This window comes from Lithobates pipiens, unplaced genomic scaffold, assembly GCF_037356315.1.
Source record: "Lithobates pipiens isolate NorthernLeopardFrog02 unplaced genomic scaffold, aLitPip1_a1.2 Scaffold_22, whole genome shotgun sequence".
Classification (NCBI taxonomy): domain Eukaryota; kingdom Metazoa; phylum Chordata; class Amphibia; order Anura; family Ranidae; genus Lithobates; species Lithobates pipiens.
In genome coordinates this window covers 179,479,227-179,492,619 of record NW_027507784.1, presented here as the reverse complement: position 1 = coordinate 179,492,619, position 13,393 = coordinate 179,479,227, and the positions used below count along the sequence as shown (strand labels likewise).

Here is a 13,393-nt window from a genome sequence, read left to right as displayed (position 1 = left end):
GTTTGGTGTTGGATAAGATAGGAATAGAGGTTGGTTATCGAATATTCCCCCGAGTTCAATACGGTGTCTATGAAAGACTGCTGGAAAGGGTCCGTCTGCGGACCGCATTGGGAGCTCAAGTAAGCGATCAGCTGACCATAGTAAAAGAGATGGGTCGGTGAGAGTGAAAATTCTTGAGATAAGACTTCAAACGATTTAAATTTGCGAGAGCCAGATTGATATAAAGCTTTTGTGGACGTGAGACCTTTTACTTTCCATTGCTCATAGATTGCGTGTAGAGTGGACGGGATAAACATGGGATTCCCTTGTATAGGAAGATGACTCGAGATGGTGGCCGGTAAACCCAGTAGTTTGCGGGTTTCTCTCCAGGCAATGACAGTGTCTCTGACCAGCAAATTAGATTTAAGATGAGGTGGCAATGCGTGCAAATGGGAATGAAGAATTGCTGCCAGCGAGTATGGAGAAGCCATAGCTCCTTCTAGTCGTACATTGCAATATCTAGATTTGCCCGAGATCCAGTCCAGACCCTGACGTAGTAGGCATGCAAGGTTATAAAAACTAATGTTGGGCAACCCAGCACCGCCCTCGGTCTTCGGGAGGCATAATTTATGGAGAGCTATACGTGCTCTCTTACGAGACCACAGAAAGGCTGATAGTGCCTTGTATATTTTCTGGATATCTGCGTGTTTTAGCAGAAGGGGTATGGTCTGCATGGGGTATAGTAGTCTAGCAAAGGATATCATTTTAAACAAATGGCATCTCCCGAAGAGCGATATAGGCAGGGCTGTCCATAGATCTACTTCCTGTACTATCTTCAAAATAAGGAGGGGGTAATTCAACCCGTACAATGAGGTCGGTTCTTGCCCTATGCGTATGCCTAGGTACGTGATGTGGTGTTTGGCTATGGTAAATGGGGACTGATGCGTCCATTTGTGGGACAGTCTGGGATTCAGGGATAATATCTCACTCTTGTCAAAATTAATTTGAAAACCTGAGCAGCTTTGAAAAGTGGCAAAGATGCCCTGTAACTTAGCAAAGTCGGAGATGGGGTCAGTGGTGAACAACAGGATATCGTCCGCAAACAGAGCGGATCGCAGCGTGTGCTGACCTATTGGTAGACCACTGATCCCATCCCGCGAATTAAGCAATCTAGATAGAGATTCAATCGCTAGGTTAAATAATAGCGGCGTCAGTGGGCACCCCTGCCTGGTACCCTTGGACAAAGGTATTGAATCTGACATGAAGTCAGGGGTGACCAGTCGAGCTGTGGGGGACAAGTACATCTGTTGGATAAATTGCATAAACGGGCCTTGAAAACCAAACTGCTTCAGTACTCTGAACAGCCAAGGTGGACTAACGTTATCAAAAGCTTTTTCCGCATCTAGTGATATTATTGCTACGTCTTGGGTGGGATGGTTTTTGGCATAGTGTAGGGCCAGTAGGACTTTACGAATATTAAGGGTAGCTGAGCGCCCAGTCACAAAACCTGATTGGGCCGGGTGGAGTAGCGAGGGGAGAAATTTGCCTAGCCTAGCGGCAATTATTTTGGATAAAATTTTAGAGTCCACATTAATGAGAGAAATTGGGCGATATGATCCAGGCATAGTGGGATCTTTACCTTTTTTAGAAATAAGTTTTATGAAGGCATGTGAACCTGTGGGCAGATAAGGCCCACCCTGCCACATGCCAGCATAAACGAGTTGAAGGGTATCCGGTATGTACTCCACAGTAGATTTATAGAATTCCGCTGAGTAGCCATCCGGCCCTGGCGCTTTGGCCGTGGACATGAACGAGATAGTTTGTTTAATCTCCTCCATGGGAGGAGTAATGGGAGCATTAAGTAAAGTGAGGTGTTCGTCTTGCAGCGTCGGTAAATTGATAGCGGACAGAAAGGCGTCCGCCGAGCTCATGTCAGTTGGGTCAGCTTTGTACAGGTTCGTGTAATAATTGGTGATAATGTCATTGATCCTCTCTTTGGCTAAGATCACCGAGCCGTCGACATCCCTCATGGAATGTATGCGAGTGGGTCTTCTGGGCCCTGCGCATAGTTTCGCCAGGAGTTTGCCCGATTTGTTTCCGTATCTGTGAAAATATAGTTTAGAGTAGGCCAGTTGGGCCAGCTCCTGCTGCTCAGCCCAGAGGTCAAACGCCCCTTTAGCTCGAGTCCAGCTTTGTATATTTTCTGGCGTACGGTTCAGAAGCAAACGCTCGTGGGCCGCACTAAGCGTTTTACTAGTATCGTTATACTGACTCCTATTATGTATTTTCAATTGCGTGGTGTATGATATTATCCTGCCTCTCATAAAGGCTTTTCCCGTTTCCCAAAACAAGTTAGGATCCGAGATATGTTCGCTATTGGTGGTCGTATAGTCAGTCCATGCAGTCCGAAGCATGTTCTGGAAGTCTGGGCTGTCAGCTAGGTAGGAGGGGTACCTCCATGTTTTCGGCGCATGAGGGGCCGCCGATAGCGATAAATGCACTACTACCGGACTATGGTCCGATATCCTGGCATCTAGTATGTCCGAATCTATTATGGAGGGCATTAGGGCGGGGGAGGCAAAAAAATAATCTATGCGCGAAAAGGATTGGTGCGGTGGAGAGAAAAAGGTGTATTCTTGGCTAGTCGAGTGTTGCAGTCGCCATATATCAGTGAAATGTATGGAGGTTAGGGCTTGGGCTAATGGAGTAGGTTTGGGTGCAGTGGTGGTCAGAGGAGTTACACTACGAGTATCAGTCTTTGAATGGTCAGTTATGGTGGACATCACTGAGTTAAAGTCTCCCCCAACTAGATGTTTTGATTCAGGGAAGGCTAAAATCCACTGGATTACTTCCTGAAAAAAAGGCGTGCTCGGCGAGTTAGGGGCATAAACATTGGTGATGGCCATGGGGGTTGAGTCTAGTAATATCTGCACTGTCACCTTACGTCCCTCTGTGTCAGCTCTAATAGACACCATTTCATGCAGTAGGTTTTTATGTACTAATATGGCAACACCAGCCTTGCGTCCAGCTGCTGGTGAGCCATAAACCTTGCCAACCCATAGTTTACGTAGTCGTTGCAGGTCATCCGTTGTAAGGTGAGTCTCCTGCAGTAAAGCTATGTCTGTTCGGAGGCGCTTCAAGTGTCTCAGTACAGCCATACGTTTACATGGAGATCGAAGCCCCTTGACATTCCATGAGACAACATTCAAGTCATGCCCACCAATTGGTGATGACACAATAAAGTTAGCTGGGCAAGAATACTAGTGGTCAGTGCCGGGACAGCCTTGCTGTGCTCAAGTGTCCCCGCGGGTATATGTCTCCACAAATAGGCCTCAGTCCCCAAGGGTACTACAGCTATCTTAGGTACCTGTATCTGGTATACAATTGCATAAACTACATAACTGAGCATATATATAAAACACAATGTGTGTAATAACATAACAGCATATATGGACTTTCCTTTTTTCCACATGAGTCACAACTTTCAGACTCGGCTACCAGCCCCGTCCCGCCCCTCCTCTGATGGCAGTGAAGGGGCCATAAGGGGAGACGTATCAAATTAGAGAAAAGAGAGGAGAATAAAGAAGATAGAAAAATAAAACAAAAATAGTTATACTGGGCAGCGGGTAAAACCTAGTAACCCTGCAGGGGTACATGGGTGGATTCGACGGGGGATAACAACAAAGGACCCCGACTCCAGTGAGGTTCTATATGCTGGTGACTAAGACCCACCTGCATGGGGGAAATGGATAGGGTGGGTGAGCCGAGTTGAAAGCTGCAAACCCCAAGTAGGTAATACTCGAAACCATTTAGCAGAAAACCTTGTAGAAAAAAAATAAAAATAAAAAGGCAACCTGTATAGAACATAGTAACTGCTTATAGAAGCAAAAGGAGGGCCGGTGTCATAGTGCTACGTTTGGGAGGCCGGGCATCCTGTCATCGATCCTTGGGGACCCATATTTTAGGCCAGTGGTATTCAGAAGGACCGGAGAGAGAGAGAGGGAGATCCCAAACTAAAGTATATCCTCACCCCCTGGTTGTCCGTAAGGCTTTGGAAAGATAAATTTGTCAGCGGTGTCCTGAACGATCGTCCTTGGGCGTGACTCTGATGCGCTTGTGCAGAGGGTTAGTGGGACTGCGGTGAGACTTAGAAGGCATAGCCGATTTGCCCGCGGAGTGTGAAGACGACACGTCGGTCACGGCCGAATGTTCCATAGCAGAGCCCATGGATTTGACGTATCGTTCTGCTTCTCCCGGCGTGGTGAAGGTGAGCTGGTCCCCTTCGTTCGTTTGGAGGCGTAGCGTGGCCGGATAAGACAAGGAGAATTTGATACGGTTGTTGTATAGGGCGGTGCACACCGGGGAGAAGGCCTTGCGTCTGTTCATAAGCTCCACTGAGTAGTCAGCAAAAAGGAGCAGTTTAGCCCCATCAATCATCAAAGAATGTGAGCTGCGAAACTTTTGCATGATTGCCGTTTTATCAGCATAGTTTAGATACTTAACAATGACATGCCGGCTTGGAGCGCGATTCGGACGGCTGTCCGATACGATGAGCCCGTTCGATCGTGCATGGCGTGCGGAGGCCCAGTTGTTCCGGGATCATTATGGCGCATAGCGCTGATAGCTGGGCTGAGGTAACCGATTCCGGGAGACCTATAATGCGGAGATTGTTCCTCCTTGATCTATTCTTCAAATCGTCCAGTTTCTCCCAGATCTCTTTATGGGTGGTAAGGACCCTAGCTATCGTGGCAGACGTACCTGCAGATTCGTCTTCCAGAGCCGAAATGCGGTCCTCTGTCTGTTGCAGTCTCTGTGCCTGGGCCCGTACTTCCAGGTGCAGTTGCTCCAGCCCTCTATTGACTGCTGCGTCTACTGTAGCAGCGAGTGTGGGACCCAACAAGAGCACAACCGTGTGTGCTATGCCCTCGGGCGACACAGGGTCTGTCTGTATAGGCGCCGCTGGATTCGGTGGTTCCGGAGGTGGCGGGGCCTGATCCTGAAGGTGCGGCGCGGCCGCCATGTTGGCCGCGTGTGTCTCTCCCGTGGGAGGGAGGCCCGCCGAGGCCGCTTTAGCGTATGATCGCTCTATGAAGCGATCCATGATGGTTCACCCATCTGCCGGGGTAAGAGAGGTTCTCCCCGAGGCCTGTGCCGGTTATTTAGGCAAGATTTGCGAGGAAGGACGCGGGAGCTGAGGGCGATCACCTCCTCCTCATGTGGCGCCGGAACCGGAAGTCTGCAACTGTATTTGTTAACAGCCTTGCTTTTTCTTTTCTACTTCAGTGTAGATTGGTTGCACTTTCCATTTTTATTTTTTTAGCATAGGTCAAAAATCAAATCCAAGGTAAATAATGGAAATTGTTAAAAAAAAAAATCATGGTAAAACTATTTTCCTTGACCTCTAACATTAACCTGAGCTTTAGACAACCACCTCAGCCCAGCATCAGAGGCTTCCAAGAGGCACAGGTGACCACTACCTCCAGAAAGAGCTGAGCACTCAAAATCCTACAAAAATCTCCTCCAACCTATTGTAAAGGCACATTTGTAGGAGATTTTGTGCCTATGTGAGTTGCTACATGTACTTTGTGCTTGAGGATATTCTCCCCGTTGGTGATTTACATGCTCATCAGAGCCATCAGTCTATTCTGATGAAGCCTAGTCAGCTGAAACATTACTATCCAAAGATTGGTTATCTGGTTCAGGAAAGACTGTGTGATGCTTTAAAACCACTCAGTGGGTCATTCATTGGTGAGCATACAGGTGGATCAAATTATGTTTCATGCCTTCTTACTGGTTCCTTTGGCTCTGATGTCACTGTTGAATCCAAGAACCGATTCTCCTTTTTTCTCCTTTTGGAAGGGGGTTATTTGCATTGTTGTGCCTTTTAAGGACAGTTTCCCGCACAGTATTTATTAAGTAATTTTTAACGAAGATATTTTTAAGATACAAAATCAATCTATATGACACAGTCTATACATGTGAAACTTATTCACGGAGACAAGTGATCATACAAAATAGTTATTTTTATTGGTTGACAAAAGACAAATATTTACATGAAATTAAAATATTGATTGCGTCACATAAACACCTTGACAATTAATGGAAACACCCACAAAATGGGAGTATAGTACTTTGGACTTAATATCACCATTTATAACTTCTCGGTAGAATCAATAACCTTTTGATAATTGACAATTAAACAGAACGTCTGTATTTCACACGTCCAACCGTTACTATAGTGCAGGTAAGTAAGTGGTTAACAATGTGAAATAAATTAGACGTTTGTCAAGAAAATTGGCAACTATGCAAAAAGAAATTTATAATGAGAAATTGAATTTAGAGAAAAATCGAAAAGGCGGTTATTGATTCGGGAGAATGATTTTCAATAATAGAATATTCAATACATCAATATTTAAGAGAACATGCAAAATATAATCAACATGGCATATTTACCCATTCCAAAATGGCTATTAGTGTGGATTGCTGGTTCCCAGGATTTAAGATGGCGGTTCAGGAATTTGATGAATGTTAAAATATGTATTCATGCATGGTGCATGAGAGTCAGTCTGTCTGGGAGTGTGTGTAACTCCCAGTGTCCCCCCAGGGTGGGTCCCTGAGCTCCCTCCCCCCTATCTTTCTTGCTTCTTAAATATCCTCTTAAACAATAAGATCATAAAATTATACTAAGTTCTGCCCAAAAGGTATGTGTTCCCTCCTCATTGGCAGGCAACATGTAATGATTCCCTTTCCCATGAGTCTAATGATTTTAAGGTAATAGCACCTTCAACCACCAGGTGTCTCACATGTGTTTGGTGTTTATCTCTTTAAGTTAATATTTTTTATTTTTATAATATGCATTCGTTTTTATATATGTTCTAACGAATATATCTCTAGTGTTCAGAAATGATAGTAACCAATATAATAGAAAATACGCTTAACATAATTTTGAATAATCCCCATTGTATAAAATAGTTATATATATGTATATCAATGTATATCTATTAAATCAAGTCTATTTAGAAAGGACACAGGTTATATATATCAATCAAAATCACATAAAATTATTAGCTATATGGATACATGTACAATTCGGGTATCCAATCAATATTTGTTTATCTAAACATAGGTTCAATACTTATAATCACGATGCTAATTTGTTGCTAAAACCCTTCTACTTATAATCACACTTTCATAAATATTTTCTTTATGACAAAGTTCTTTAGATCATTAGATACTAAAATTATAATATCTATTTTATGACCTACAGATATCACATATAATTTGAATGACTTGAAGTACTTTTAAAATATGTCTGACTTGCATATTCCTCTAACACCATGTTTTGAGATGGACTTTGAGCAGTCCAATAAATGTTTAGATAGCTTAGCTGTGTCCTCAAGTTCCTAAAAATTCACACAATAGGTTTTGTTGGACAAGGTGTCAGCTATTGAATTTTGTCTTCATGGTTGTATATTGTCCAAACAGTCTTCACTTGAGCACAATGGGGTTTTCTAGTAAAGGGTTATTTCCATGTGATCATTCCCTATGCAAGTTTGGTCTTCTCAATCTAACCAACAAAATAAGTACACATCTTTTTGTTTGGTGACAAAAGCTACCATTGTTCCAGTCTCTTGTTTCAACACAGGGTTTGTAAAAGTTGCAGATAACTAATCCCCTGCACATTTGGAAAAACAAAAAGTATGAGATCATGTATTTTGTTTTAAAGATCTCCAAAAGGGTAACAGTTCAATAATATCAAAATTATAGTTCATCCACTTTTTGAGGCCTACTGAAATCTCTCATCTCTGCCAGTGAATATTAAATGTATTTCTTCATGAATTCACAACAGCATGCATCATAATACCAAGATTTTTACCTGCTCACTAACCTAAAAAAAAAAAAACTTTGCATGTTTTACGTAATTTTATTTTTTTGTGTGTCTTCTTGGACAGGTTGAAGCTGCTTGTACTATAGCTTGTGTTGTCCTGAAAAATTCTAGCCTGCAGAGTCTCTTGCATGAAAAAGAAGGATTTAAATATACTGATGTTCTTAATCTCCTCCATGCCAATGATAAGGTACTTCTTACTCTGCCATTTTGTACCAGTTATAAATATTTTAAACTGTATTAAATAGTGTCCTGGCTTTATCATATTGCTAGCTTCAAAGATATCCTTAATGAAACACTATTTCATTATACTCATTGTTAGACTAAGCACAAATTATGAATAAAATGTGTACGCACAACATTTGTCCTGTTGGTGATTTCTGTGGACGTCTCGGAGAAACTGTCACATATGTTGAATTGAAAGTGGGAAGTCTTTACAATTGTCAAATTGAACTCTTAGCAGGAGCAGAAATACAGTTTAGGCAGATTTTTCCCCTTTCCAAAGCCTGGAAAAACTTTGCCAATACATTTCAGAGAATTTGGCAAAAGGTTTCATCTGCCCAGCAACATCCCCTGTTGGACAATTTCTTTGTCAAGAAGGAGAAGAAGGACCATCCTCTCTGTCCTTGCATGTAATACCAAAAGCTTAACAGAATTACAATCAAGAAAATGTACCCTCTCCCTTTGGTCCCTGCACTGGACTTATAATCTAGTCCATATTGTTGGGGTAGTATTTAGAACCTGTTTTAGGCATTTTGAATATATGGTTGGTCACACCAATTGACATTCTCACTATTTTGATATCTTCTAGGACTTTCTTTTTAGTCTGTACATATCACCATCACTTCTCCCCTCTCCTTACTACTGCACTCATCACCTCTTTCTAACTCTAAACCCACTTGCTAACAAACACCCCAGGGTACTGGAGCATGTCCCCTCATACAAATCCTACTTTCATATTACCTCCCTTAATTTTCTACTTCTGCTAACCGCTGGAGATATTTCCCCTAACCCTGGGCCTCCCTTATTTAACTGTACCCAACACACCCATCACCCTACACCCTCTGGTAGTCGCAATCTATGCAATTTAGTCTCGATTCCTCTTCTTCCCAAAACCAGCTTCCCCTCTCCTGCGCCCTCTGGAACGCTCGCTCTGTCTGCAACAAACTCACGGCTGTTCATGACCTCTTTGTCACTAATTCCTTTAATATACTTGCTCTCACAGAAACCTGGCTCCACGAATCTGATACCCCTTCTCCTGTTTCTCTCTCGCAGGGTGGCCTTCACTGGACTCACTCCGCTAGGCCTAATGGATGCAAGGGAGGTGGAGTGGGACTCCTCCTATCCCCCCCAATGCACCTTCCAGGTTATTCACTCCCCTCCCTCTCTTTCCCTCTCATCATTTGAAGCTCACTGTATTCGTCTAGTCTCTCCTACTTCCCTAAGAATTGCTGTGATCTACCGGCCTCCTGGACCATTATCAACTTTCCTTGATGAGTTCTCTGCCTGGCTACCCTACTTTCTGTCTTCAGAAATTCCCACAATCCTTCTTGGTGATTTCAACATCCCTGCTAATACAAACACTCCTGCTACTTCTAAACTTCTTAGTCTAGCCTCTTCATTTGACCTGAAGCAATGGGTACAGGCTTCTACTCATTCTGATGGCAACACCCTTGACCTTGTATTCTCCTACCTTTGCTCTCCATGCAACTTCTCAAATAATCCTTCTCCTCTTTCCGACCATCACCTAATTAATTTCTCTCTCTCCCTGTCTTCCAACACCTTTCCCTCCAATCGCCTAACCATCACCTGTAGAAACTTTCGCAACTTCAACTCTTCTCTCCTCTATTCTGCTGCTGACCACCTCTATGACAAAATCTCTCCCCTGTTCTGCCCCAACCAAGCCACTTCCATCTACAATAAAACTCTGTCCTCCACCCTGGACAAGCTCGCTCCAATCACTACACGCAGAATCAGACCTCGACCCCTACAACCCTGGCAAACAGATGACACTAGAATTCTCAAAAAAACGTAGTCCCACTCTTGAGCATCTGTGGCACAAGACCAAGTCTCTCAAAGACTTCAACCAATACAAATCTGCCCTCCAAAAATACTACTCTCTCCTCCACACTGCCAAGCAGACCTACTTTACAACTCTTATTAACACCTTCTCGTCCAGTCCCCGTAAACTTTTCTCCACGTTTAACTCTCTACTCCGTCCTCCGCCGCCTCCACCCACTGACTCACTCACTGCCCAGGAGATTGCTAATCACTTCAAAAACAAGATTGATACAATCCGTGATGAAATCTCCACTCCACAGGTATCTCCCCCAGTTAAGACCCCACTACAACAGGTACTCTCAACACTCCCCTTATTCAAAACTACTACTACAGACAAAGTTGCTAAACTCCTTTCTAACGCCCACCTAACCACCTGCCCCCTGGATCCTATTCCCTCTCAAACACTACGTTCGCCATCTGACTCTATACTACACTCTCTAACCCACATCTTCAATCTCTCCCTCACCTCTGGCATTTTCCCCAATGCTCTAAAACATGCACTGGTCACCCCCATACTTAAAAAGCCATCCTTGGACCCTACCAATCCTAACAACCTACGCCCTATCTCCTTGCTCCCATTTTCCTCTAAACTACTTGAGCGCCTGGTTTACAACCAACTGAGTGACTACCTCATTAAAAACAACCTTCTTGATCCCCTTCAATCTGGATTTCGCCCTCAACACTCAACAGAAACTGCTCTTTTAAAACTCACAAATAACCTACTAACTGCAAAAACCGGACACTATTCTGTACTCCTACTTCTGGACCTTTCAGCTGCCTTTCACACATTTGACTGACCACCCTCTCCTCCTCAAAAAACTTTACTCCCTTGGTCTCCGTGACGGTGCTCTTCAGTGGCTCTCATCCTATCTATCCCAACGCACCTTCAGTGTCACTTACAATTCTACTTCCTCCACTCCTCTTTCCTTCTCTGTCGGAGTCCCCCAAGGTTCTGTTCTTGGACCTCTTTTATTTTCAATCTACACCTCTTCCCTGGGTCAGCTGATAGCCTCTCACGGCTTTCAATATCATTTCTACGCTAGCGACACACAAATCTATCTCTCCACCCCTCAACTCACTCAATCAGTCTCCTCACACATCACCAACTTACTAACAGACATATCTGTATGGATGTCACAACACTTCCTTAAACTCAACTTGTCCAAAACCGAACTTATAATATTTCCTCCCTCCCGCGCCTCTTCCCCTGACTTCTCTGTCAAGAGTAATGGCACAACCATCCACCCATCCCCACATGTCAGGGTGCTAGGTGTTATCCTGGACTCTGAACTCTCCTTTCAGCCCCACATCCAATCACTTTCCAAAGCTTGCCGCCTCAACCTCCGCAACATCTCTAAACTACGTCCCTTTCTAACCAATGAAACCACAAAGCTCCTGATTCACTACCTGGTTATCTCTCGCCTTGACTACTGCAACTCCCTCCTCATTGGTTCACCTTTAAATAGACTATCCCCCCTTCAGTCCATTATGAATGCTGCTGCCAGACTCATACACCTTACAAACCGCACAGTGTCTGCTACCCCTCTCTGCCAATCCCTCCATTGGCTGCCACTTGCCCAACAAATTAAATTCAAAATACTAACACTTACTTACAAAGCCATCCACAACTCTGCCCCCAGCTACATCACTAGCCTAGTCTCAAAATACCAACCTAATCGCCCACTTCGTTCCTCCCAAGAACTCCTGCTCTCTGGCTCCCTCATCATCACCTTCCATATCCGCCTACAGGACTTCTCCCGAGCCTCGTCCATCCTCTGGAACTCACTACCCCAATCTGTCAGACTGTCTCCAAATTTATCCACTTTTAGGCGATCCCTGAAAACTTTCCTCTTCAGAGAAGCCTATCCTGCCTCCATCTAACAACTTCACTATTGTCTCCATTAGCTCATCCCCCACAGCTATTACCCTTTTGTATAACTTGACCCTCCCTCCTAGATTGTAAGCTCTAATGAGCAGGGCCCTCTGATTCCCCTTGTCTTGAATTGTATTGTATTGTAATGTCTACCCCAATGTTGTAAAGCGCTGCGTAAACTGTCGGCGCTATATAAATCCTGTATAATAATAATAATAATAGTTGTATACTTGGATAATATCTTCTCCCCCTCCCTGGAGCTTCATCATGTCCAAGTCAAGATTATTGAATAAACTAACAGCAAATAGACTTAATGCCAAAACAGACAAATGTGTATTGTAGAAACATGAAATCTCAGTATTAGGTTTCATGATATTTGCGTAAGGGTTTGCCATTGCTTACCAAAAGGTTAATGCCATCCTGGATAGGCCTGCTGCAGCTGATAGAAAGTGAATGCAAAGGTTTGTGGGTTTTGCCAACTTCTACAGGAAATTTATCAAGGGCTTTTCAGCTATCATCTGTCCCATCACACAACTCAGAAAGCAATACATCCGGTTTTGGTGGTAATTGGAGGTTTAAGGAGCATTTGATAAGCTGAAACTGCTCTTTACATCCAATCCCAGACCTGTTGCATCCAGACCCAGAGTTGCTGTATGTCTTCGAATTAGATGCCTCAGAGAACATCATTGGGCCATCCCGTCCCAGAGGCAAGGCTCTACATTATTTATGTATCCTCTGGCTTTTTTCTCCAGTAAGCTGAATTCTCTGAGAGAAATTATGTTCTTTCTGGTTGTTCAAAATACTTGGCTTGGAGGTGGAGTTATACAGGGGCTCTAAAGTTTATTGTGTGCCAATATCCCAATTTTTTGTGTTATTGGCCCCGTTTACTGCTTGTTCACAAAACTGAGGCATGAAGGCTGGATGTGGGGTACACAGAAGCTGTCTTAATGAGTTTTTTTTTGCCAGTGTCCCAACCTTCTAAAGGGGCAGTATAACTACCCTCCTGTGTCCTTCAAAAGACTCCAAGAAAAAACTTTTTATCGTAAATACAAAAATATTATTTTTAGAAGACCAAGAGCTCACTTCAGTCAGCACTATTTTTTTTTTTTATAGCTTTATAGTGTTGCTCAGTAACAAATAAATTCAAAAACAATATCAATATGCAGCTTTGAATTTGAGGATTCTTTAGACTATATAAGTGGGCACAAATCTTTGGGCCCACCTATATAGGATTCTGGCTGCTATCCACCCTATTTAGTTGTTTTTTAGATATGTTTAGGTTTATAGAAATAGTGTTTTGTGTGCACTTTGCTGTGTGGACTTCCAGTCAATAGGAATTCTTGACATTTTCTGGAATGTCCTGGACCCTATGTAAGCTTTAGAGGGAAATGCTTTTCCTCACAACGGACCTCTTGTATCAAGAAAGCTTCCTCCTACGCCCATCGCAGGTACTTTATGAGGTTATCCGCCACCTTGGATTACCAAAGTGGTTGTTGTAATTGCTGTAAAATTTAAGCTTGAGTTATAAAACTGAGCAATTGGTTATGTTATTATTGAAATGTTTTGTATGTGTACAATTAACAAGCAATTTTTGC

General features: G+C 43.4%; 1 protein-coding gene across 1 annotated transcript in view; it reads left to right on the top strand.

Annotated features, from left to right (window-relative positions):
- Positions 1–13,393, top strand: part of ANKAR (ankyrin and armadillo repeat containing) — a 151,042-nt gene that overhangs the window by 86,506 nt on the left and 51,143 nt on the right. Inside the window, exon 18 of the mRNA XM_077448693.1 lies at positions 7,932–8,054. Within this exon, the coding sequence (XP_077304819.1) occupies positions 7,932–8,054 (123 nt within the window). The remainder of the gene's footprint in view (positions 1–7,931; positions 8,055–13,393) is intronic.